A 22921-nucleotide genomic window follows, 5' to 3' on the forward strand; every position below is an offset into this window, starting at 1 on the left:
TGAGACGGAGTCTGGCTCTGTCTCCCAGGCTGGAGTGCAGTGGCGGATCTCAGCTCACTGCAAGCTCCGCCTCCTGGGTTTACGCCATTCTCCTGCCTCGGCCTCCCGAGTAGCTGGGACTACAGGTGCCCGCCACCTCGCCCGGCTAGTTTTTGTATTTTTAGTAGAGACGGGGTTTCACCGTGTTAGGCAGGATGGTCTTGATCTCCTGACCTCGTGATCCGCCCGTCTCGGCCTCCCAAAGTGCTGGGATTACAGGCTTGAGCCACCGCGCCCGGCCCAAAAATACATTTTTAAAAGTGATTTTGGACAGGCGTGGTGCCTGTAATCCCAACACTTTGGGAGGCCGAGTCAGGTGGATCACCTGAGGTCAGGAGTTCGAGACCACCCTGACCAACATGGTGAAACCCCATCTCTATTAAAAATACATTAGCTGCACGTGGTAGCGCGTGCCTGTAGTCCCAGCTACTTGGGGGGCTGAGTCAGGAGAATCGCTTGAACCCAGGAGGTGGAGGTTGCAGTAAGCTGAGATTACGCCATTGCACTGCTGCCTGGGCAACAAAAGCAAAACTCTGCCTAAAAAAAAAAAAAAAAAAAAAAAAGTGAAGAAACTAGATCGAAAGCCTCCATTTTCTCTCCTATAAACAGGACTTAACAATACTGTCAGCTATCTTATTACTGCAAAGATTTAAAGAGAGTTTATTGATATATGTGCTTTGTGCTTTTACCTTAAAGCACTATACAAACAGAAGGAGTTTCAGGACTGTCCCTTAAGGGTTTACTCTATTAACTGTTTTCAAATCCTTAAATGCCCTAGGAGAAGCAATTAAGAACCAGGCATCAGTACAGTATGTTGAATTAAAAGGTTCTACAGCTGTATTTTGAGGCCCGGAAGAGACATAAACAGGACTTTCTATGGCTAGGCAGAGCAGGAGTCACCAGTTAGGAAAAATCCCCAGGGTCAGAAACCACCTCCCTGCCAAATTTGCCCTGTCGCCTGTTTTTGTATGGCCCACAAGCTAAGAATCATTTTGGTATTTTTAAATGGTTGAAAAAAATGGGCCAGGCACAGTGGCTCATGCCTGTAATTCCAGCACTTTGGGAGACTGAGGTGGGAGAACTGCTGGAGCCCAGTAGTTCAGGACCAGCCTGGGCAACACAATGAGACCCTATCTCTACAAAAAAAATGTGTTTTTAATTAGCTAGGTGTGGTGACCTGCACCTGTGGTCCCAGCTACTCGGGAGGCTGAAGCAGGAGGATGGGTGGCTTGAGCCCTGGAGGTGAAAGCTGTCGTGAGCTACGATTGCACCCCACCCCTGCACTCTACCCTGGGCAACAAAGCAAGATCCTGTCTCAAAAAAAAAAAAAATTAAAACTTTAGTGTCACAAGTCTGATTGGAACACAGCTACGCCCATTTGTTTATTTATCGTCTATGGCTGCTTTGTGCTGCTACAGTACAGAAGCTGCATCAGAGATGATAGGGCCTGCGAAGCGTAACATATTTATCATCTACTCCTGTAGAGAAAAAGTTCGCCCAACCCTCTACTAGAGCTAAAGAGGAGTCTCATTTTGTGATGAAAGAGGCAGGCAACCAATAGTCAACAGTAAGGAGGAGAGGAATGTAGCGATGGGAGAGAGGAAGGGTGACCTTGTTCCATGGGAGATGATCTCTGCCTGTCCATCAAGGGGAGGGCCTTTTGGCCTAGGGATCCCAGGGATACAGTCTGCTCCTTTTTTTATAATCCTACCCTCTTTCCCCCAGTTTCTTTTACTCTTCACTCAAAATTCAGTGGAGCTACCTCAAGAGATTCAGGTAAGGCTCAGAAGAGCACAGCACACAAACATGCCGACCCAACCTAGCCTTCCTCCCACAGCCCGGGGCTCTTCCCAGGCCTCTCAGCACAGTTCTCCAGTGCTCACAGGAGAAATGCTCTGCTCTGGCCACTTTCCAGCCAACTCTGTACCTCCCCTTCAGCTGGCAGAGCTGATGGCTCCCTGGCATCTGACTGCCATATCTCGTGCATACCTTGTTTTGGATTAATCTTTTACATTCCTCCCTCAAATCCTTTCTTCCTTCAGACTCAGCCCTGAAACACCCTCTTCTGGAGTTTTCCCAGTCTCCTAGGTCAAGGAGCCCAAAAGGCAGATTGAGGGTTTATGCTGGCTACTTTGAGGTTAACCCAAACTTTTTCTGTCTCTTGTTGACAGACTTAGACTTAGGTACTTTCCTGAGGCTTTCTACTTCCTTTAGACGGTGTCTCTGCCCTTTAAAGCTGACACCTCTTCATCACCTACCTGTGGCAAATAAACCACCTCTACTTGAAACACATACCTCCCCAAACCATAATTTCTACCATAGCATGATTCTCCATGGTTCAAAGAGAGGAGAGAGCTTCCTGGGTCAGTTTACTCTGGTGGGGAGGATGCTAACATGAAGTCTTTATTTGTAAACCTGGGGACAAGGGGAGAGCAAGGAATGAGAGAGGGTCTGGCTGGAGAGAATCTGGAGGGAGGCTCTCCTAGCATCTTGTTCTCTCTCTATCCCACCACCCTCCATGTCCATCTAGAGCCTCCCACCAGAGCTCTTCTCTTACAGGTTTCCTGGGAGAAGGTGGCTTAAGGTTGAGACACTTATGCCCTGGGCCAGCCACTGGGTTCCTGTGCTCTGTTTCATTCCTCGTTACCAGAAGGGTGGAATCTGGATGAGTGGAGGTGAGGAGAAGGTTCAAACTCTCCACCAGACCCACGCTGCAGCGTGAGCACCTGCTTACAGGGAGGCCTGGGGGTTGGGGAAGTCCAGGAGCTAAATTTAGTCCAAAAGCTGCAACTTAAATTGGGTGGGTATTTACCCTGGGGAAGCTGGGAGGGGGAGGGGAGAGGAATCCTGACCCAGCTGAACTCGTGAGAGCACAGATCACCCCTAGTGTCACTGATACTCAAACCACAACCCCCTCCCCCAGCACACCCTCAGAAAGGAGGCATCCTCAACAATTTGCAGGCCTTTTGCATGCTTGATCTCTCTTGTGCATATCAAGTTTGTTCCTATCACTACCCCACCCTCATCTCACTTCTCAGGGGTCCAGTTCCTCTGAGTCCTTCCCTAAATTCCCACCAGTGCACCAAACACAGGGGCCCTCCCCACATTCCTCTGCCCTCAGGCTGCAGCTTCTGCTCTCCCCGCTCCCTCCAGAGGGTTTCACAGGTCAGCGGTGTCTGGCCACACTACTCCCCTCTGCGGGGCCAGGAAAAGGGGTTGCTTGGGTCAGGTTCCCCTTCCTGAGAACTTCCACATTGACCCCATAATGACGTCAGTGACCAGAGGAAGGAATCCTTAGGGGCTGCACTGAGTCCTAGCTCTAAAATAAGAGGGGAAGGGGGGCAGACCCCCAGATAAGAGCCCACCTCCTGAGAGGTCAGAGGCTGGAGGCCGAGAGGGAGCTCAGGGGCGGGCAGAAAGAGTAAGGGGGTGCTGAAACCAGGCAGCCCTGCGAGAGGCTGCGACCGCACCTCCATCCGCGATTGGTTCTTAGGCTCAGGGCAAACGCCAAACCTGCCCAGCAACAGCCCTGAGCAGAGGGAGGGGAGCTTCGGGGAAGTCAGCTGAGCCGGCGCCGCCCAGCTCGGGGCTTCCAGGAATCGCTGGGAGGGCCCCAGCCTCCACCCCACCCCTCCCTGGGTCTCAGGACTCTGCCTTCGGCCTTCTATACCTACTGGGCGGGCTCGGGTCCCATTTCCCTGGCCCCCACATCTGTGATTCCCTGCTGACGCCTCTTTAGGCTCAGCGGAGACGTTGGAACTGGGCTTCCCTAGTGGCCCCCTTTCCTCGCTGCCTGCCCTGAGCTGACGTCAGTTTTGTCTTCCTTCTCTATTCCCTTTTGCCTCCTTCCCCACTCGCTCTCCTCTTAAGGTGTCCAAATTCTTCCTTCTCAGCCACTTTCAACCCAGAGAAAGCCCGAGTCCCAAAGCAACAGGAAGATGTGCAGGGGGCCGCGAGTGTGGGGAGATCCTGCCGCCTCGGGCAACTCTGTCGTCCCCCGCAGGGTCCAGGTGCTCAGAAAACAGCAGCCACTGAGTTCACTGTTTTCCGCACGCCCCGTATTCCCCGCCGTGCTCAGCTGGGCTTGTGGAGCCGCGAGCGGGGGCGCTCCTGTGGCACCGCCCTTCCCAGGCAGCCCGGCTTCCAGGAGAGACTTGGCCCCAGCCTCCGAACGGCAGAGGTCTGGGAGGGGATGTGATGGCAAAGGCCTGCCCCTCTCAGGTCGCCTCTAGCAAGTTCTCCACCTTGGGAGAAGAGAGTGGGAGGAAGAAGGAGGCGGCCAGGCTGAGCCATCTCTGAGGAATGTGGCTTTGGCAGGACATCCAGTGCTGCCCCGCTCCTCCCTCAGCCCCGCCCAGGGAACCGGAGCCGGGCCGAGGCTCCTCCTCCTCCAGGGGAAGGGCTCGAGGCAGGAATCCCTTCCCTTTCCCCACCCCAGGAGAAGTCCCAGAGCGTAGGCAAACGCGTACGGCAGAAAGGGGGACAGAAGGCAGGGCTAGAGAAAGGAAACAGGAAAAAAGAGCTTCGACAAGCCAATTGCCCTTCGCTCAGGCCCCAGAGGAAAGGCGCAGATTCCGGGAGACTTCCCAGAGAGACTCGGCCCAAAAAAAAGCGCACCGCGGCCGCGCAGCCCTTCCCTCAGCTCTGGAGCCCAGCGCCCCACACCACACCTCAACTGGGAGAACTGGTGACCTCTAGTGGCCCATGACCAGCCTGCAGGGCCTGGGGCTGGCAGGGATCCTCTGGCCCAAACTCTCCTCCTGGGCTCTAATGCTGTTCCCCTGTGCACCCTACCTTCTGCCTTCACACTGCTGAGGGGCCCGTAGCCGACAAGGAAGAGCCCGCTTCTCATTTGTCATGACCATCTTTAATAAAAAATAAATTAGTTCTGGGTGGGGAACCATTTCAGGAGGCAGGGAGTGGGGCTAGGGGCTGGGGGCGTCTCATGCTCACATTTCTCTTTTTTACTCTGCCCAGCTGGGCCTTGCTCTGAAGAGCCAGTCTCTCTCCTCCTGCCTTCCTGGGTAAGGCAGGATTGGCAGTGGCTGACCCCAGCCCTAGCTAATTAGGGAGGCAGGGGTAGAGATACTAGGCAAACGAGAAGGGGTCAGAGACACAAGGCGGCTTAGAAGAGACGAGGCCTGAACCTGAGAAATGAGGCTTAGGCCACAAAACTGGAGTTGGTGGGGAGACCACACTCTAAGTAGCTCAAACTAGCAAGGAACTGCAGACTTGCTTTCCTCTCCACCTAGGAAAATCTCAGGGAAACAGGTCTTGTCCTTCTCAGTCTGTGTAACTTCTTTTTGAAAAACGATACACGTTTGAGCACACTCACATCCATGCAGTCCCAAAAGCACACCTGAGGCATATGTGCACACACCCATCACACCACCACATGGGTCCAACCATAGCCCTGAAAGTCACTTTCTGTCTGTCACCTTGCCACCCTCTGTCACCTGGAGGACATCCCTGCTGAGACTGGGACAGGCTGGAGAGCCAGGGGGTTCAGAGTGGGCTGATCAATGGGTGACCGATTGTGGCACAGAAAACCATGAGGGTGCCCCAGACCCCTTTCAGGAGGGATCCTGGGGAGACCGCTCCAGGACATGTGCGCAAGAGCGGCAGCAGGTGGCTGTGTAGTAGGGGTAGACGCAGAGCCGGGCCTGTACCACCAGGGGGCAGTGTGGAGAGCTGTCCTTGCATTGATCATCTAGGGACAGAGGAGGCCAGTGGGCACAAGACAGTCACCAGGACCCACCTGTCTGGGAATGGGTGTGCTGCCCATTCCCACTGGTCCTTTCTCATCTTCTCCCATACTTCAGCTAATCCACGCTATTGGGGATTGGGGAGAGGGGGCTCTTTACCAGGGCGCTGGCTGCAGGGTTGGCTGTTACAGGGGCGCTTCCTGGAGGGCCGCAGTTGAGGAGGGCATCGGGTGCTGAGGGTCTGGTTGGCGCTCAGGCACTGGACCTCCCGTGTCTGCGTTCCCCCTTGACAGGAGCGAGAACACTGGGGCGACCCCGGCCATCATATCAGACCTTTGCCAGGCCTGGGATCCTCCTTAACCCCCAGCTGCCACCTCTCTCCCCAAAAGGTGGTGGTTGGGGACCCTCCTAGGACATTGTGGAATCCCAAGTGGAGGAGGCCCATCTGTCCTCCAAGTCTATAAGAAGTAGGACAGTGGTAATGCTTGGCTGGGCTTATTCTGGGGCACAGAGAGACCTGGAGGGGGTACAGCAAGAGGACCTCCCCTGGGGGCCCAGGCTGAGCAAGGCAGGGCAGACAGGCACTCACCAGGCTCCAGGGTGTGGAAAACCATCGGTCCTGGCAGGCCTGCCCTTGACAGGGCTGCAGGGCAGGGGGCCTGGGGAGGTGAGAACAGTTGCTTGGAGAAGTCACGTTGAATTCCGTCCCCAGTTTGGAGACACAGATGATGTCTCTACGCTGTGTGCCGGAGCCACATTCAGAGGAACACTAGTGTAGGGGGAGGGCAGGGTGATGAGGGGAGGGGAGGACAGAGAGTGCCCCAAGTGCCCACAAGGAATCCCACTGGGACTGGCACCTCCTTCCTGCCCTCAGCAGGCGCTCAGCTCACCTCACCCCAGGGCCCTGTGTACCAGCGCCAAGTCCTCTCACAGGGCCCCAGGCTGCAGGCACGCATGTCAGGGGGCCGGCTTCCTGGTGGACAGCTCTGCCCAGTTCCTGCTCCTGCTTCTCCCTGGCCTGGCCCGAGGGCTGCCCCACTCCCAAGGCAGACAACAGAGCGCCGCTGGATTCCCGTCCCACACTCGGCTGAGCACTGTGAAGGCGGAGAGCGGCCTGCGTGAGGGGCCTGCTGGTGACTAGCACAAGGGACAGGAGAGGGGGCAGGGAGGGATGCATCCTGGGTCCGAATCCTGGGCGGTGGGGAACGTCCCTGGGTACCAGGCCTGGACGGAGAATCCTAACCGGGCCCCTCATGGAGGTTGTTCTCACTTACCTCTGAGTTCCCAGTGTCAAGCATATAGCAGGCACTTGATCAATACAAGTTTATTGAGCTGTGCTGGAAAGGCTGAGGTGTCCTGGGCATGGTCACCCAGGATGCAGGACATGGCTGGGGGTTCAGGGCTCACCTTGGAGTTCCAGTCACTGTGGAACCAGGCGGTAGTACAGGGCCCCATGTCACAGGCCTCTCTGCTGGGGGGCTGCGGGGGGCCTGAAGCGCACTCCTGCTCGCTCACTTCATCACCATTGTTCCCAACACAGCGCACCTGCCGGCTTCTCTGGCCCCGGCCGCACCGCACGGAGCACTGAGGGGGCGAGGGGAATCCAGGGAGCTGAGCTTCTCAGCCAGCCTCCAGCTCTAGGGCTTCAGAACCAGGCTCTGCCTTCGATCCCCAGCCCAGCAGTCACATGGTTTCATGGGCTGAGGAGGAGGCTGAGCCCTAGGGCCCCGGGCCCCCAATCCCTGATTCAGTCCCTTATCTGACTTCTATACTGGGGATCCATATGAAACCCTGTTTGTAGTTTCTGCTGATGAAAAAGAAGTTGAAAAACCGCTGCTCTTGTTCACCGGTGCCCATTCCCCTCCCCGGCACCTCCTTGCCCGGGCGCACTCACCTGGCTCCAAGGAGAGCCAACTTCCCAATGGCCACAGAGGCGCAGCTGGCAAGACTGGGTGATGTTGGGCCGGGGGAGATGTCCACAGCGCTCCGGGGGCACCGAGGAGCCACCCCCCCCAAACTCCTGCCGGCATTGCAGCTGGCGGTGCTGGGTGCCAGGGCCACAGGAGCGGCTGCAGGATGTCCACTCACCAGCCTCCCAGCTGCAGGCACCAGCAGGGCAGGGAAGAGATGGAGACACAGATGAGATATGTGGGGCTGCCATGGCAGGGGAGATGGAAGACACATTGGACATGGGGGCCTCAGAGGAGAGTGGGCACATTTGGCGTTTGGAGTCTGGGTTCCTGGGGGGCTCTCAGCCTGCCATGGCTTTCTTGCTGCCTACCGAGTGTCTGCCTTTCTAATCTAATGTTGTCTCTCTGCAGCCAGGAGATGTCGCATTGAGTGCAGAGTTCAGGTAAGATTCTGGGGGCAACTGCTGTGTTTCCAGTACCCTAACCCTCCCCGTGGGCCATACTCACTATGGGGGGCACGGGGCGCCGTGGCAGGGTTCAGGAGAGGCTGGGGGCCTGGCACCTGCGGCACAGCTGCGTTCATCCAGTTCCTCTCCTGACTCACGGGAGATGCAGAGGAAAATGGGGCGCCAGATACCTGAGTGGGTGAGAAGGCAGCCAGGGAGGCAGGAGGCTGGAGCCCAAGCTCAGTGGTGTCCCAGATGCAGGGTCGGGCGTGGCCCCACTATCCCGGATGCAGGATCAGGAGTGTCAGCTGGGGGGCTTGGACTGAGGTGCCGGTCCAAGGTGCGATGTCTCACCTTTCCCGCAGGACGCTGAGCATGCGGAGTGTCCCACTCGTTTCCAGTACGCAGCTGGAGACCCCAGGGGTGTCCTGGGATGGGGCGGGGCGGGCATCTGGGGGATCCGCACCTGGCGCTGGAGAGTGCCTGGGGTCCGGGCTGGGCGGGGCGCCGGAGCGAGTGGGGGCTCTACCCTCAGAATCTCTGTGCAGGGGAGCAGGCGAATCAGATGCCACCCCACTGCCCCGGAGCCACCCCTGCAGCTTCTCCCTCCTCCTTCCAAGTGCAGGGGTCAGAGTCTTACCCGGCTGAAGCTGGGGGACAGCGGGCTCTGGGGTGGGGTTCTCAAGGATTGGAGGAGATGAAGAGATGACATACTGATAAAATACGCCTGGGTTTTCCTCCTGAAAGATCATCTGGGGAGAAGAGAAGAGAATGAATGTTTGGGGATGGCCAGAGGGGGATGCCACCAGCTCTATCTCCCATCTTGACAACCACAGCTCTGCCCTTAGAGGGAACAGCCTCCCTCCCCAGCATCCAGCTGCCCCTGGCCCCAGGCTCACATAGACATCCACAGGCTGGGTGGTGGGGCCTTCAGCCGACAGACTCTCCCCTTTGCCCTCCTCCCTGGGAGGACGGTTATATCGAAAGACGGTCCCGCCGGCCCTGTAGGACCCAGGGGGATCCACAGCCCAGTTCCCATTGATGATGGACCGGCCCCCAGGGCCACGAAGTGCTGCAGGTCAGAGGTGAGAGATCGGGAAATTCCAGGGTGATAATACTTTCCTCCTCCCACACCGTGTCCTCAGCCTATAGAAGCTCCCACCAGAACCTAAGATCCCCCCAAGCCCTCTCAGCTTCCTCACTCCTTCCACGAGGGGAGGGGCCAGACCCTGGACTTTCCCCTGTTTGGCTTGCTCACTGCACTGAGTGGGGGTATGGAGGGCTGAACAGAGATGGAAGTGGAAGGGGAGGCAGCTGGGTGCTCACCCAGGTAGTTGGAGCTAGGCCGGAGCTGGGCAATCTGGAGCTGCGAGGCTCCTGCTGGAATCCACAAGATCTTCTGATAGCCCAGGGGGCCCCCTCGGTCAGTGAGGTTCCCCGAAACAAGGCGACAGGTAGAATCATCACCCCCACAGACTCCACAGCCATCAGGACGCCTGCCAGAGCCAAGGATCCCATCACAGCCGGGGCTCTGGAGAGAGTGAGGTGAGGCAGCGGCCACAGAATGCCAGACACCACCTCAACCCCACCCCGGTCCCCTCGGGAGCCTCTGCTCACTACCCTGCTTTTTGTGCTACAAGTGAGAGCACAAAAGCAGCCCCACCGTCCCCAGTCAGACCCAGGGACACGGACAGGTGCCCGATCAGATCCTTCAGGCTCTGCTCAGCCCAGCTTGGCAGGTTAGAATTCTCCCCTGGTTATCTCAGTATGGTGTTTTGTTGTTGAATTAATTAATGAGACTGTGCAAATACGTGTGTGTGCATGTGTGCATGTGTTCATGCATATGTCTACATGTGTATGTGTACGGGTGTGTGTGCGCGCATATGCGTGTGCATGTGTGTGTCTGTGTGCATATGCATATGTGCATGTGTTCATGCACGAGTGCACGTGTATGCATACATGTGTCTGTGTCCGTGTGTGTGCATATGCATGTGTGTCTGTGTGCATACGTGTGTATGTACATGCTTGCATATGTGCATATGTTCGTGCATATGTGTGTACATGTGTATGTGTACGGGGGCGTGTGTGTGTCTGTGCGCATATGCATGTGTGTGTGTGTGCACACACACACCCCATCTTCCCTCACCAGACAGCGTCCAGCCACACAGATGTCAGGGGCTCCAGGCTGACATAGGGTCCCATCCTGGACCTTTTCGGTGTGACGGACATAGAAGCGGAAGCCACGGGGCCGGCAGTTCAGTTCACAGCGCTGGGAGCCCTGGACTAAGGGACAGGGTAGAAGGGTGGTTAGTGGGCTCCCTGGTGGGAGGTTAGCTGAGAGAGGCCCCGGGGGGGCACATTGAGGTTGCCCAGGTCACTGTGGATGAAGGAAATGTGACAACAGCGCAAGCTGAGAAGGTGTTCAGGGCCGGGCACAGTGGCTCATGCCTATAATCCCAGCACTTTGGGAGGCCGAGGCGGGTAGATCATTAGGTCAGGAGTTCAAGACCAGCCTGGCCAATATGGTGAAACCCCCGTCTCTACTACAAATACAAAAATTAACCGGGCATGGTGGCACATGCCTGTAGTCCCTGCTACTTGGGAGGCTGAGGCAGGAGAATTGCTTGAACCCAGGAGGCAGAGGTTGCAGTGAGCTGAGATCTGCACTCCAGCCGGGGTGACAGAGCGAAACTCTGTCTCAGAAAAAAAAAAAAAAAAAAAGGAAGGTGGTTAGGTCAGTCGAGGTCACTGAGACCATCAAGGGGACTCTGAACCGAGAGAGGAGCAATCCCTGACGCCCATGATTCTGTGTGTTCAGAGCTCTTGAGTGCTTGTCTTGGTGTCAACACAGGCCTAAAATGAAGTGGATGGTAACCTGGGAGCAACCGATACGATAGTGCCCAGGATACGTGGCACACCCCTACCCAGCTGTCACGGCTGGATAGGATCTCTCCCACTGTAGCCCTCTTGTGCCACAGCCACCCGACCCCCAGTGATGGCCTTCCCAGAGAAGTCCGGACAAAGCGTGTCTCCTGCACCTCCTCCTCCTACCCCGACCCCTCTGCAGACCACTCGCCACCTGTGCTGTCTCCTGACCCAGCCCCAGGGAGAAGAAAGAAGGCACGGCGCAGGGGAAGCAGAGGGGCTGGAAGTCATTCAGGGCTGGGAGTAAGCAGGTGTCTCCTCTCCCCTTCATCCCCAATTCCAAGTCATCACTGCCCAGGGGTGGGCAAGAAACCTCACCTTCGGTGAAGGGCTCCCACTGGTACAGCTGGCCCATGAATTCCTGGGAGTTAAAGGCCGCGCACTGCAGGGCCCGGGGGTCTGGCTGCTCGGGGGGGCAGGGCTGCGGTGAGGGGTACAAAGGAGTCAGAGCTGGGGAGCAAAATGAGGGTAAGGTCAGGGCTGAACCTGGGGCGCAGGCGGGAGGATCAGGTCAGCGGAAGAGCTCCAAGACCCCTGCCCTGAGGTGGTCAGATGCCAAGGCCCTTCTCCCTCAGGTGCCGAGAAGAAGCTGAGGGCCCAGCTTCAGGGCGGGGAGGCCACACTGGAGGTCGGGGTTGGGAGGGGAGACCTGAGGAGACTCACCGCTTGGCTGCAGGCTCTCAGCTGCTCACTCTCCCCAGAACATCTTGGGATAGGGCTACTGGGAGCAAAGAGGCTCCAGAGGGAGCTGGCATGGGGGCCGTTGCTCAGCAGGGGCAGCCAGCCATCCGGGTGCTGAGGGTCAGGCTCCAGGCGGTGCCCGTGAGGAGTCCCCCCCATTCCCCAAGGCCCCTGGCCCTGCTGGCCTCGGCCCCGAGGGACTGAAGGGAAAGGATCAGGGCGTCTCCCTGCTACCTGGGGACTGGCCCATCCATGGGAACTTGGCCTTCGTGGCTGAGGGGATGCACGGAAGAAGCCACCTTCTCCTAAGGAGTGTGTGGGTGAGGTGGGCTCTGTGCCAGAGGCCTGGGCTCTGGGGTGGTGCCGTGGGGGGGCAGGCCTGGTTCTGGGAGCCACCTCTGTCTGAGCAGTTTCAGGGCTCAGAGGTTCTGCCTGGGGGGATGGGGTGTGGACAGGCAGTTCTGTGGGAGGGAGCTCAGTTTGGGGGCTGCCGTTTGTGGAGAATGGCTCTGCTCTTGGAGTAGGGGATGGAATGGGCTCTTCCCCTCTAGAAGAGATCAGGGACAGCTCAGATCTGGGTGGCCTCTGAGGGTGCCTGCGGTTCCGGTGCAGTGGCAATGCAAAGGGCACTCTCCCATAACCGAACATTCCTGGCTTGATGGGGTCTCGAAGCCGGGACCTGAGAAGGCGTTTCAGATGTGGGGGCACAGCTCTGACCACCTCTGACCCTGTTTCCCCAGTTTACTTCCTGGCACCAAAGACAAGCCCTCTGAAGTCACCCGTGCTCCCCTTTCCTTCTTGCTAAGCCCCCACCTTGCCCAAGGCCCACCTCTTCCACCCAGGCCTCTCACCTCCTGGCCACTTGAATCTCCTGGGTCTCCTCTCTCCCTAGGTGGGAAGCAGGACCTCGAAGTGGGCCACCCCTTCCCCGAGACTGTGTCCTGTACAAGGGGAGGGTTTCTGGAGAAGTCTGGGGTCTGGGACCCTGGCCCCGGGGGAGGAGGGCTTCTGGATGTCTTGGGGGCCGGGGAGGGAGGGGCAGACTCGGGCGGAGCTGCACTGTAGGGAGCTGACATGTCCGGCTCCTGCGCTGCACCCCCACCCCGCAGGGCTGGGAGCAAGAGGCCCACTGGACCCAAGGTCCCCAGACACCTTCGAGGCCCTGGCCCTCCTCTGCAGGTGTCTGAAGAGAGTGTCCGGACAACACCTATATAGAGAAAAAGGTCAGACAGAATTGGAAGGATTAGAGGGAACTGTCCAGAGCGTCTTTCTAGACCAACGCTGGGGCTCACGGAGTCGCTACCAGTCCAAGGTCACATTCAGCAGCAGAGGGAGAACTACACCTCAGCCTCTTGGTGTTGTGAGGCAAGTAACTGTGGAGTTGGCAGGGGAGGTGGATGGGCTGTGGGGAAAGGAGGCGTGGCCTGGAGAGATGGGGTGGGAGCCCAGGGGGAGATGAAAGAGTGGCAGGCAGGCTGCAGCTGCTCACTTGTCCAAAGCTCACCTCCTGATCCAGGCAGAGCTGAGGGAGGGACAGAAGCAGCAGCAGCAGCAGATACAGCCAGGGCCTGCAAACCAAAGGCCAGGGGAGGGACGTCAGACTGGAGCCAGAGGGGGTGTTGCAACACCACCCTCTGCCCCCAGCCGGCTCCCCATATCCTGACTACCAACTTCTCAGAAAGCAGAAGTTACTCATCACTTCCCCTGCCCCTCCCAGTGGTCCTCTTTCCCTGACTTCCAGACACGGAGCCGTCCCAGCAACCCCCCTTTCCCTCCCCACCACGGCCCCTTCTCTCACCTGCCTGCCCAGTTCTCCATCATTCCCTGCTCTACTGCCCCAGGGCAAGGGAGGAGCGGACTGGTCACAAAAACTACGCAGGCATCTGGGCAGGCATCTGGGCGTGGAGGGTGCTCTCTGCAGGGACAGAAGCCTGATGGTTACCTCTCCAGTGTCCAGAGAGCTTGGGACTGGGAGGACAGATCAGAGAGTGGAGGAGGTGGTGAGACTGGCCCACCCCTTTAGGATCCTCAGGGTGGGAGCAGGGAGGATCACTGCCTTGTCCATCTGTCCATGGTCGAGGGCTGACCTCAGCCTTCCAACTAAGGCTCAGTCCCCACCCCTGGGCCCTGTAGGGGCTTCTTAGCTCCTCCCCAAATCCTACCTAGAGACTGTTTCTAGGCTGGCTCAGGCACACAAAAACGGCTTTTTTTTTTTTTTTTTTTGAGATGGAGATCTCACTCTGTCATCCAGGCTGGAGTGCAATGGTGCCACCAAAGCTCATTGTAGCCTCAAACTCACAGGCTCTCCTTCCTCCTCAGCCTCCTGAGTAGGTGGGACTACATGCGTGCACCACCACATCCAGCTAATTTTTGTATTTTTTGGTGGAGACGGGATCCAGCTAAATTGCACAGGCTGGTCTTGAACTCCTGGCCTGAAGCACTTCTCCCGCCTTGGCCTCCCAAAGTGCTGGGATGACAAGTGTGAGCCACCGCACCCAGCCAGAGGGCTCCTTCTAAAATGGTCGTCATCTGCTCCCACTCCTGCCCTCCCAGAGGTGCCTAGAAAGTAGAGGAGGAAGGCTCCACTGAGGATGTGCCAGACACTCTCTCTGAGGACCCACCAGAATCCCCTTCCTTGGGTCTTCCAGAAACGAGACCTTCCCCAGCCATCTCTCTGTCCTACTTGCCTCCCGGCTTTCTCTTCCCTTCTGTGGAAGAGATGTGCCGGAACATCCAGGCACATCTCAGACACTTTTGGCCAAGGGATAAGCTAAATGGGTTGAGGGTTTAATCTCTAGAGAAGAAGCCGGCAATGTAACACCCACTCTGGGTGCCAGCATCCGGCATTGGTTCAGTGAGGGTTTGTTTCCTGTGTGGCTCTACCAGCTGGGGAAGCGGGAAGGAGAGGTGCAGCCAGGGCTGCCTCATGCCCCAGCCACAGGCCTCTCATTCTGAAGAGCCAGGAAGTCCATCTGAAGTTCAGCTTTGAACACTGGAGAGGTGAGGCTTGGAACCCTCTCCAGCCACAAAGCCTGACTCTCCTTGCCCCCTTCTCACTTAGAGGCCTTCCCACCCCTGCTCCTCATCCCACTCTTAGGTCTGCTTTCCAGGAAAAAAAAAATCTGTTTCTGTTGGATCTGAAAGGCACCAGGGAAAGGAATCCAGGGAGCCCTCGAATTGCTGAGGTGGGCCAGCTCTGGGGCAGAAAATGACCAAGAGAAGGGAAGGAATGTGCCTGGGGGCAGACACTGAGCCCCACTGCCCTCCCTGAGACCTAGGGCTCATAATTTGAGGGAGGGGTCAGAGTGGCTGAGCCAGAGGGGGCGTGCCTCACGGTTTAGGGTTGGGGAGGGGGTTGCTGATGGCCACTCATTCCCCTGGCTGGGCCGGCCACTGAGGTCAGCAACTCCGCCCTGACTGAACGGGGGAGGTCAGGGTCTCCAGAGAAGGGCCCATGTTCCACCCAAGTGTTCAGGCTCTGCCTGACTCTGTTACTCCAGCTGAGGGAAGAAGAAAGGGGGTGATGGTCACTGCCAGCCCCTTCTCTGATGCCGACCCCTCTCCATGCCCTCTCTGCCTCTGTTTCTCTCTGCCACCCAGATCTCACCGCCCCTCTCCACGGGTCTACCCAGTACACATAATCCCGTCCCGAGCTGGGTTTGGCTTTGGCAGTTCCCTGGAGAAGTGAGGGGTGGGGTTGACTTGAGCTCCCGGCCCGGGCCAGGCCTGGCTCCCTCTCTGGAAAAGTCCCACCCCACCCTCCCCTGCGCAGCCCGGCAGGGGCCCATGCCCCCTCCTCTGCAGAAACACACGCACATTTGTGCTTCTCACCCCTTTCCATGTCCCTCATTTGGTGTCGTTCATGGCCCAGGACGAGGAAAGGAGAGGTCAGAGGTTGGTGCCAGAATAGACCCTGGTCTGGACAAACGTGGGCTCCTCCGGGCCACACCTCTCCACACTGCCCAGTGAAGACCAAGGAACAGAGACCTGTGCAGGGCTCACCCCTTCACCCCCAGGTCTCCCTGCTGGAGAGTGGCTCGACCCTGTGTTTCTGGGCTAGCCACGGAGGATCCCTGTCCTGAGTCCGAATTCCCTGGCCCTCATGGAGCCCTCCACTCCTGGGTCTGGCAGGCCACCCCAACAGGTGTCTTTCTTTTTTGTCAACCTCTTCTGTCATCGGACTGAACTGGATCAAGGGCACCCACCTGCGTCCCTCGCGGCGACCCTGTCCTCCAACTCCAGGAGTTGCAGTAGGGGAGCGGGGGGCACACCGTCCGAGAGCACCCTCCTAGGGAGAAGGCAGGAGGCGCTGCCCGCGCGGGGAGGTCGTGGGTCTGTTTTCCAACTTTACTGTGTGACTTAGGAGGAATTTTGGCTCACTCCTCGCCCGGGTGATGGGGCCAGAGTTCCACAGGATCAGACCCCCTCCCCAGGAATTCGACCCCAGGGGCTGGAAGATGGTCCGAGGCCACCGGAGCTGGGGCCGGGGTCGTGGCGGGGGCGCGACCGACCGCACAGCGCAGGGAGAGGGGACGACGCGGGCGCGCGGGGCTGGCGGTCTAACGGGACCCAGGAGAGGGGCGGCCGGGGCCGGGGTCTCGGGGAGGTCTCTACCTGCTCTGCGCGCCCCGGTGGCCCGTTAACCCTTCTGCGCCCGGACGCTCTCTCCAGGCAGCCTCGCTCCGCGGCGGCCACTGCGGCCCCTGAGCCGTGCTCCGGACACCGCCGCCTCGGCCGCGACTCCGCCCTCGCGCCCGCCCCCGCCCCGCCCGCCACGCGCCCCAGCCCGCGCCCCTTGGCGGTGTCGGGGAGGGGACGGTCGGCCTCGCAGTCCCGCTCGCCAGGACCACCCACCCCGGGCTGCGCGCCGGGCGCCCCCGGACGGCTGCGTGAGCAGAAGCCCTGGCGGGCCCAGCCGGGGTCGGAGGCTGCGGTCGCTCCCGAGCGCTGTCCTCGTGCCCGGCTGGGATTAGGGACTTAAGCAGCCCGGGCCTCCGAGTGGCTCGGGTGAGCAGTGCGAGCGCGGCGCGGCGCGGCGCGGGCGGCCTCCAGGGGCGCCTGGAGCTAGGCGGCCTGGGAGAGCCGCTGGTCCGGGAGGGCGGCGCCCTGGACGGAGGTGCTCGCGGCCCCGGATCCGCGTGGGTCCAGGTTCTCTCCTCCACGCAGCCTCACCTGCAAGCTCAGTCACTCCTACCTCTCCCGTGTTGGGCAGTGAACCCTGTGGTTCCGATTGCTGGGACTTCTATGAGCTTCGGTTTTTCCCTCAGTAAGGTTTTACACTAGGAACTCAGCGGAAGGGCACAGTGCTGACTTCTGAGTCAGAGTGATCTGGTTTTGAATCTCAGCTCCAGCACTTGCCGGCTGTGTGGTCTTCCACAAATACTTCCACCTCTGTGTGGTGCCGTTTGCTCATCTGCAAAATGGGACTAATCTAATATATAGGATGGACTTGGATATGTCTCTTTATCCATTTATATATGGAAGAATGCACCCCAAACTCAGTAGTATTGGTAACATCTGGGGAGGAGTTCAGGGTTGGAGGAGGACTGAAAAAGGCTTTTTGCTTTTTACTCTGTGTTATGTTTGTTATTATTATTCGAGACGGAGTCTCTCTTTTTCGTCCAGGCTCCATCTTGACTCACTGCAAGCTCCGCCTCCCAGGTTCACGCCATTCTCCTGCCCCAGCCTCCCCCGTAGCTGGGACTACAGGCGCCCGCCACCACGCCCGGCTAATTTTTTGTATTTTTAGTAGAGACGGGGTTTCACCGTGTTAGCCAGGATGGACTCGATCTCCTGACCTAGTGATCCGCCCGTCTCAGCCTCCCAAAGTGTTGGGATTACAGGCGTGAGCCACCGTGCCCGGCCTCTTGTTATTAATATTATTATTATTGAGACGGAGTCTCATTCTTGTCGCCCAGGCTGGAGTGCAATGGCACGATCTCGGCTCACTGCAACCTCCACCTCCCGGATTCAAGCGATTCTCCTGCCTCAGCCTCCTGAGTAGCTGGGATTACAGACGCCCGGCGAATTTTTTTTTTTTTTTTTGTATTTTTAGTAGAGACAGGGTTTCACAATCTTGGCCAGGCTGACCTTGAACTCCTGACCTCAGGTGATCCGTCCGCCTTGGCCTCCCAAAGTACTGGGATTACAGGCGTGAGCCACCGCGCCCAGCCGTGTTATGTTATTTTTGTGAATTTGTTAACCACAAGAGTAATCCATCTATTAGTTTTATCTTTTTTTTTTTTTTTTTGAGACGGAATTTCACTCTTGTTGCCCAGGCTGGAGTGCAATGGTGTGATCTCAGCTCACTGCAACCTCTCCCTCCCAGGTTCAAGTGATTCTCCTGCCTCAGCCACCCGAGTAGCTGGGATTACAGGCATGCACCACCACACCCGGCAAATTTTTTGGTTTTTGTTAGTAGAGATGGGGCTTCTCCATGTTGGTCAGGCTAGTGTCAAACTCCCAACCTCAAGTGATCCTCCCGCCTTGGCCTCCCAAAGTGCTGGGATTACAAGCGTGAGCCACCACGCCCGGCTATTAGTTATTAAAAATAAGTAATATATGTAAGCTGGGCATGGTGGTGAAAGCCTATAGTCCCAGCTACTCAGGAGACTGAGGGGGGAGGATCGCTTGAGCCCAGGAGTTTGAGGCTGCAGTGAACTATGACTGTGCCACTGCACTCCAGCCCCTGCGACAGAGAGAGACCTTTCTGAAAAAATAAATACATAAATAAAATACGTAAAATGGCTGGCATAGGGTAGATAATAAATGGTCACTGCTATTTTTATATTTTTACTTTTTTTTTTTTGAGATGGAGTCTTGTCCTGTCACCCAGGCTGGAGTGCAATGGCGCCATCTCTGCTCACTGCAACCTCTGCCTCCTGGGTTCAAGCGATTCTTCTGCCTCAGCCTCCTGCCTAGCTGGGATCACAGGCGCGAGCCACCACACCCGGCTAATTTTTTTTTTTTTTTTTTTTTTTTTTTTTTTTTTTGAGACGGAGTCTCGCTCTGTGGCCCGGGCTGGAGTGCAGTGGCCGGATCTCAGCTCACGGCAAGCTCCGCCTCCCAGGTTCACGCCATTCTCCTGCCTCAGCCTCCCGAGTAGCTGGGACTACAGGCGCCCGCCACCTCGCCCGGCTAGTTTTTTGTATTTTTTAGTAGAGACGGGGTTTCACCGTGTTAGCCAGGATGGTCTCGATCTCCTGACCTCGTGATCCACCCGCCTCGGCCTCCCAAAGTGCTGGGATTACAGGCTTGAGCCACCGCGCCCGGCATTTTTTGTATCTTTAGTAGAGATGGGGTTTCACCGTGTTGGCCAGGCCGGTCTCGAACTCCTGACCTCATGATTCTCCCGCCTCAGTCTCCCAAAGTGCTGGGATTACAGACGTGAGCCACTGCGCCCGGCCTGTATTTTTACTTTCTATTTACTGACGCGTTGTGTTTTGTTGGGTCTACTCAGTGTTTTAAAGGTTTTTGTTTGTTTTTTGTTTTTAAGACAGGCTAGTTTCAAACTCCTGGGCTCAAGAAATCCTCCTTCCTTGGGCTCCTAAAGCGCCAGGATTACATGCACTGGGCCCAACCTAAAGGTGTATTTTTTTTTTTAATAACTTGTCAATACCTATTTTAAAACCTGGATATTTTAAAATTTCCCTTGAAAAACTAAAACACAAAAATAGAAGCTCTAACAACATTGTCGTGCATCCTCACAAAATATCGGAGGTTCCCCTACCTGTCATTTCTTGGGCATCTTTTGCACTTGGTGTTGAGGAAGCAGCAAGAAGACAGTCTCTAGCCTCAAGGAGTTGGGTCTGATCAGGCACAGACACTGCAGGTAATGGGGTCATGGGAAGGTTAATACTGGGCTCAGCTGAAGGAGATGTTATCCCTAAGAAGATGATGGATATGAAAACATAAAATGCTTTCAAAATGTAAGAATTGGGCCGGGTGCGGTGGCTCATGCCTGCAATCCCAGCACTTTGGGAGGGCAAGGTGGGCAGATCACCTGAGGTCAGGAGTTCAAGACCAATCTGGCCAACATGGTGGAACCCCATCTCTACTAAAAATACAAAAATTAGCTGGGTGTGGTGGTGGGCGCCTATAATCCCAGCTATCGGGAGGCTGAGACAGGGAGAATTGCTTGAACCCAGCAGGTGGAGGTTGCATTGAGCTGAGATGATGCCACTGCACTCCAGCTTAGGTGACAGAGTGAGACTCTGATTCAAAAAAAATAAAATAAAATAAAATAGGCGGGCGCGGTGGCTCAAGCCTGTAATCCCAGCACTTTGGGAGGCCGAGGCGGGCGGATCACGAGGTCAGGAGATTGAGACCATCCTGGCTAACATGGTGCAACCCCATCTCTACTAAAAAATACAAAAAAACTAGCCGGGCGAGGTGGCGGGCGCCTGTACTCCCAGCTACTCAGGAGGCTGAGGCAGGAGAATGGTGTGAACCCGGGAGGCGGAGCTTGCAGTGAGCCGAGATCCGGCCACCGCACTCCAGCCTGGGTGAGAGAGTGAGACTCCGTCTCAAAAAATAAATAAAAATAATACATACATACATACATACATACATAAAATAATATAAAATAAAATGTAAGAATTGTGTCCTGAGCTGAGTACAATTGCAGGCATCTGTAGTCCCAGTGATTCGGGACGCTGAAGTGGGAGGATCACTTGAGCCCAAGAGTTCAAATCCAGCCTGGGCAACATGGCAAGACCCCATCTCTAAAAAAAAGAAGAAGAAAAAAGTTCAGAAAGGATAAAAAGAATTGTATCATTATTTGAAATTTAACATGCATATTTTTTCTTGGTAAATCCCTGAGTTCTTTCAGGATAAAGGACTATTTGTGCTACTTTGTATCATCTATACTTTTTCCTATTTTATATTAGAGTTTTGTTTTTTTGATGAGTCACTGAAAACAACAACTTGAAAACACGAAGTACACCACGAAACATGGCGTGGGTTGGATCGACCTGCGCCTCTGGGAGGTGCCTCTCCTCATCCTCCATCCAGGTCCTGAGTTCCTACATGGGTTAAGAAGATAAAAGGTTAATGCCCTTCCCAGTGGGCTGGTTTATCTAGGGACTCCCGGTGACAACCTCAAGGCATATTTATAGTGCTAGCTTTGAAGGGGAAGCCCCTTTGCCCAGACCTCAGAGTATGAAACAGATGATGTGAAGCCCAGCCTTCCAGGCAGAGTAAGATATTTTAGGCCAGGGACCCTTCAGTCCTGGCCCAGTCACACCCCATCAGCATTCACTTATCTACAGGGAGGGAAGCTGCAGCACAGGAGCGTGGGAGGAGAGGAAAGGTCTGCCTTTGACATTTGTAACTGCTGAGAACTGAAGGTCAGAAATAGTCCTTTCCACTAAGAAATGGCTGCTGACCAAAGAGCTCATGAGATTTCCTACTGCTGTCACCTCTCATGGCTTGGTGGTCTGAAAATATTGTATAAAGAGAAGAGTTTCCTATGCCTCAGCAACTTGTGAAATATCAGATTAAGTTTGTGGACACTGTCTCCAGGACAAAAAGTTTTTAGGCTGGGAGCAGTGTCTCACGCCTCTAATCCCAGCACTTGGGGAGGCTGAGGTGGGTGGATTGCTTAAGCCCAGGAATCTGACACCAGCCTGGGCAACATAGCAAGACCCTGTCTCAAAAATAAACAAATACATAAATAATTTTTTAAAAGAAGTTTTTAAGGCCGGCACGGTGGCTCACGCCTGTAATCCCAGCACTTTGGGAGGCCGAGGTGGGCGGATTACCTGAGGTTGGGAGTTCGAGACCAGCCTGACCAACATGGAGAAATTCTGTCTCTACTAAAAATAGAAAATTAGCCAGGCATGATGGCACATGCCTGTAATCCCAGCTACTTGGGAGGCTGAGGCAGGAGAATCGCTTGAACCTGGGAGGCGGAGGTTGCGGTGAGCTGAGATCGCACCATTGCACTCCAGCCTGGGCAACAAGGGCGAAAATCTGTCTCAAAAAAAAAAAAAACTTTTTGGGCCGGGCGCGGTGGCTCAAGCCTGTAATCCCAGCACTTTGGGAGGCCGAGACGGGCGGATCACGAGGTCAGGAGATCGAGACCATCCTGGCTAACACGGTGAAACCCCGTCTCTACTAAAAATACAAAAAACTAGCCGGGCGAGGTGGCGGGCGCCTGTAGTCCCAGCTACTCCGGAGGCTGAGACAGGAGAATGGCGTAAACCCGTGAGGCGGAGCTTGCAGTGAGCTGAGATCCGGCCACTGCACTCCAGCCTGGGTGGCAGAGCAAGACTCCGTCTCAAAAAAAAAAAAAAAAAAAAACTTTTTAAGAAGATTATGTAATAAGTAGATGTTCATCCAGCCTGTAATCCCAGCACTTTAGGAGGCCGAAGCGGGCAGATTGCTTGAGGTCAGAAGTTTGAGACCAGTCTGGCCAACATGGTGAAACCCCGTCTCTACTACTAAAAATACAAAAATTAGCCAGACATGGCGGTGCACACCTGTAATCTCAGCTACCCCAGAGGCTGAAGCAGGACGATTGCTTAAACCCAAGTGGCAGAGGTTGCAGTGAGCTGAGATCACACTACTGCACTGGGTGACAGAGCAAAAAACAAAGTAGGGCAGGCTCGGTGACCCACACCTGTAACCCAACTACTTTTGGAGGCTGAGGCGGGCAGATCACCTGAGGTCAGAAGTTCGAGACCAGTCTGGTCAACACGGTGAAACCCCATCTCTACTAAAAATACAAAAATTAGCCAGGCATGGTGGCAGGCGTCTGTAGTCCCAGCTACTGGGGAGGCTGAGGCAGGAAAATTGCTTGAGCCTGGGAGGCGGAGGTTGCAGTGAGCCAAGATCGTGCCATTGTACTCCAGCCTGGGTGACAGGACGAGACTCCATCTCAGAAAAAAGAAAAGTAGCTGTTCATCCAAAATTATCTCTAAAGATAGGAAAATAAGGAAAAAAAGAGGGGACAGGCTAACATTGGTCTGACTTTGAGCTCAATATACTGATTTAATAATAATAATATACCTAACATGTATATAGCCCTTCCTTTGTGCCCCTGACTGGGCTGTTAGAAGAGCTTTACACACATTACCTCACTCTGTCCTCATTGTAACCCTGTGAAGTGGAGACTGTTACACCATTTACAGATTTGCAAACAAAGGCACAAAGACAAATCCACTAGTTTGTCTCTAATCTCTCAGCTAGAAAGTGAGAGAGCCAGGATTCTAAA

At 55.8% G+C, this 22921-nt stretch overlaps 2 protein-coding genes and 1 pseudogene across 11 annotated transcripts; 1 reads left to right on the forward strand and 2 right to left on the reverse strand.

Moving 5' to 3' along the window:
* The first annotated feature begins 1260 nt into the window (after positions 1-1260).
* LOC117075678 lies at positions 1261-4855 on the forward strand. The gene is made up of 2 exons (XM_033198245.1): positions 1261-2714; positions 3933-4855. The coding sequence occupies exons 1-2, from the start codon at positions 2636-2638 to the stop codon at positions 4235-4237; spliced, it is 384 nt and encodes a 127-aa protein (XP_033054136.1). The 5' UTR covers positions 1261-2635; the 3' UTR covers positions 4238-4855.
* Positions 4856-4887: 32 nt separating this feature from the next.
* Positions 4888-16872, reverse strand: ADAMTSL4 (ADAMTS like 4). 10 transcript variants are annotated; one of them, XM_033198237.1, is made up of 20 exons: positions 16321-16872; positions 15912-15994; positions 13505-13674; positions 13211-13274; positions 12859-12913; positions 12558-12647; positions 11689-12385; positions 11344-11446; positions 10247-10383; positions 9427-9631; positions 9000-9172; positions 8741-8852; positions 8455-8640; positions 8162-8291; positions 7639-7843; positions 7152-7328; positions 6635-6838; positions 6334-6513; positions 5904-6048; positions 4888-5749 (listed from the first exon to the last, which is right to left on the reverse strand). In XM_033198237.1, exons 7-20 carry the CDS (start codon positions 12352-12354, stop codon positions 5613-5615), a joined length of 2760 nt encoding a protein of 919 aa, XP_033054128.1. In that variant the 5' UTR covers positions 12355-12385; positions 12558-12647; positions 12859-12913; positions 13211-13274; positions 13505-13674; positions 15912-15994; positions 16321-16872; the 3' UTR covers positions 4888-5612. The 10 variants fall into 10 exon arrangements, with proteins under 10 accessions (XP_033054128.1, XP_033054127.1, XP_033054130.1 ...); XM_033198236.1 differs by having other exon boundaries at positions 15912-16015; XM_033198239.1 differs by having other exon boundaries at positions 13505-13621; positions 15912-16064; positions 16321-16682.
* Positions 14093-15524, reverse strand: LOC117075677 (annotated as a pseudogene).
* Positions 16873-22921: the final 6049 nt, after the last annotated feature.

The sequence above is a fragment of the Trachypithecus francoisi genome, unplaced genomic scaffold (genome assembly GCF_009764315.1).
Source record: "Trachypithecus francoisi isolate TF-2019V2 unplaced genomic scaffold, Tfra_2.0 Lachesis_group5, whole genome shotgun sequence".
NCBI lineage: Eukaryota > Metazoa > Chordata > Mammalia > Primates > Cercopithecidae > Trachypithecus > Trachypithecus francoisi.

What these genes read in the sequence shown, in the direction of transcription:
- LOC117075678 (XM_033198245.1), top strand. Translation starts at nt 2,636, where the DNA reads ATGCCCTGGGCCAGCCACTGGGTTCCTGTGCTCTGTTTCATTCCTCGT. An exon ending in TGGAATCTGGATGAGTGGAG is followed by an intron (nt 2,715 to 3,932) that starts GTGAGGAGAAGG and finishes CTTCCTTCTCAG; the next exon opens with CCACTTTCAACCCAGAGAAA.
- ADAMTSL4 (XM_033198231.1), bottom strand. Translation starts at nt 13,527, where the DNA reads ATGATGGAGAACTGGGCAGGCAG. An exon ending in GTGTGGCTGGACGCTGTCTG is followed by an intron (nt 9,632 to 10,246) that starts GTGAGGGAAGAT and finishes CACTCTCTCCAG; the next exon opens with AGCCCCGGCTGTGATGGGAT. An exon ending in CTCAGCGTCCTGCGGGAAAG is followed by an intron (nt 8,292 to 8,454) that starts GTGAGACATCGC and finishes TCACCCACTCAG; the next exon opens with GTATCTGGCGCCCCATTTTC.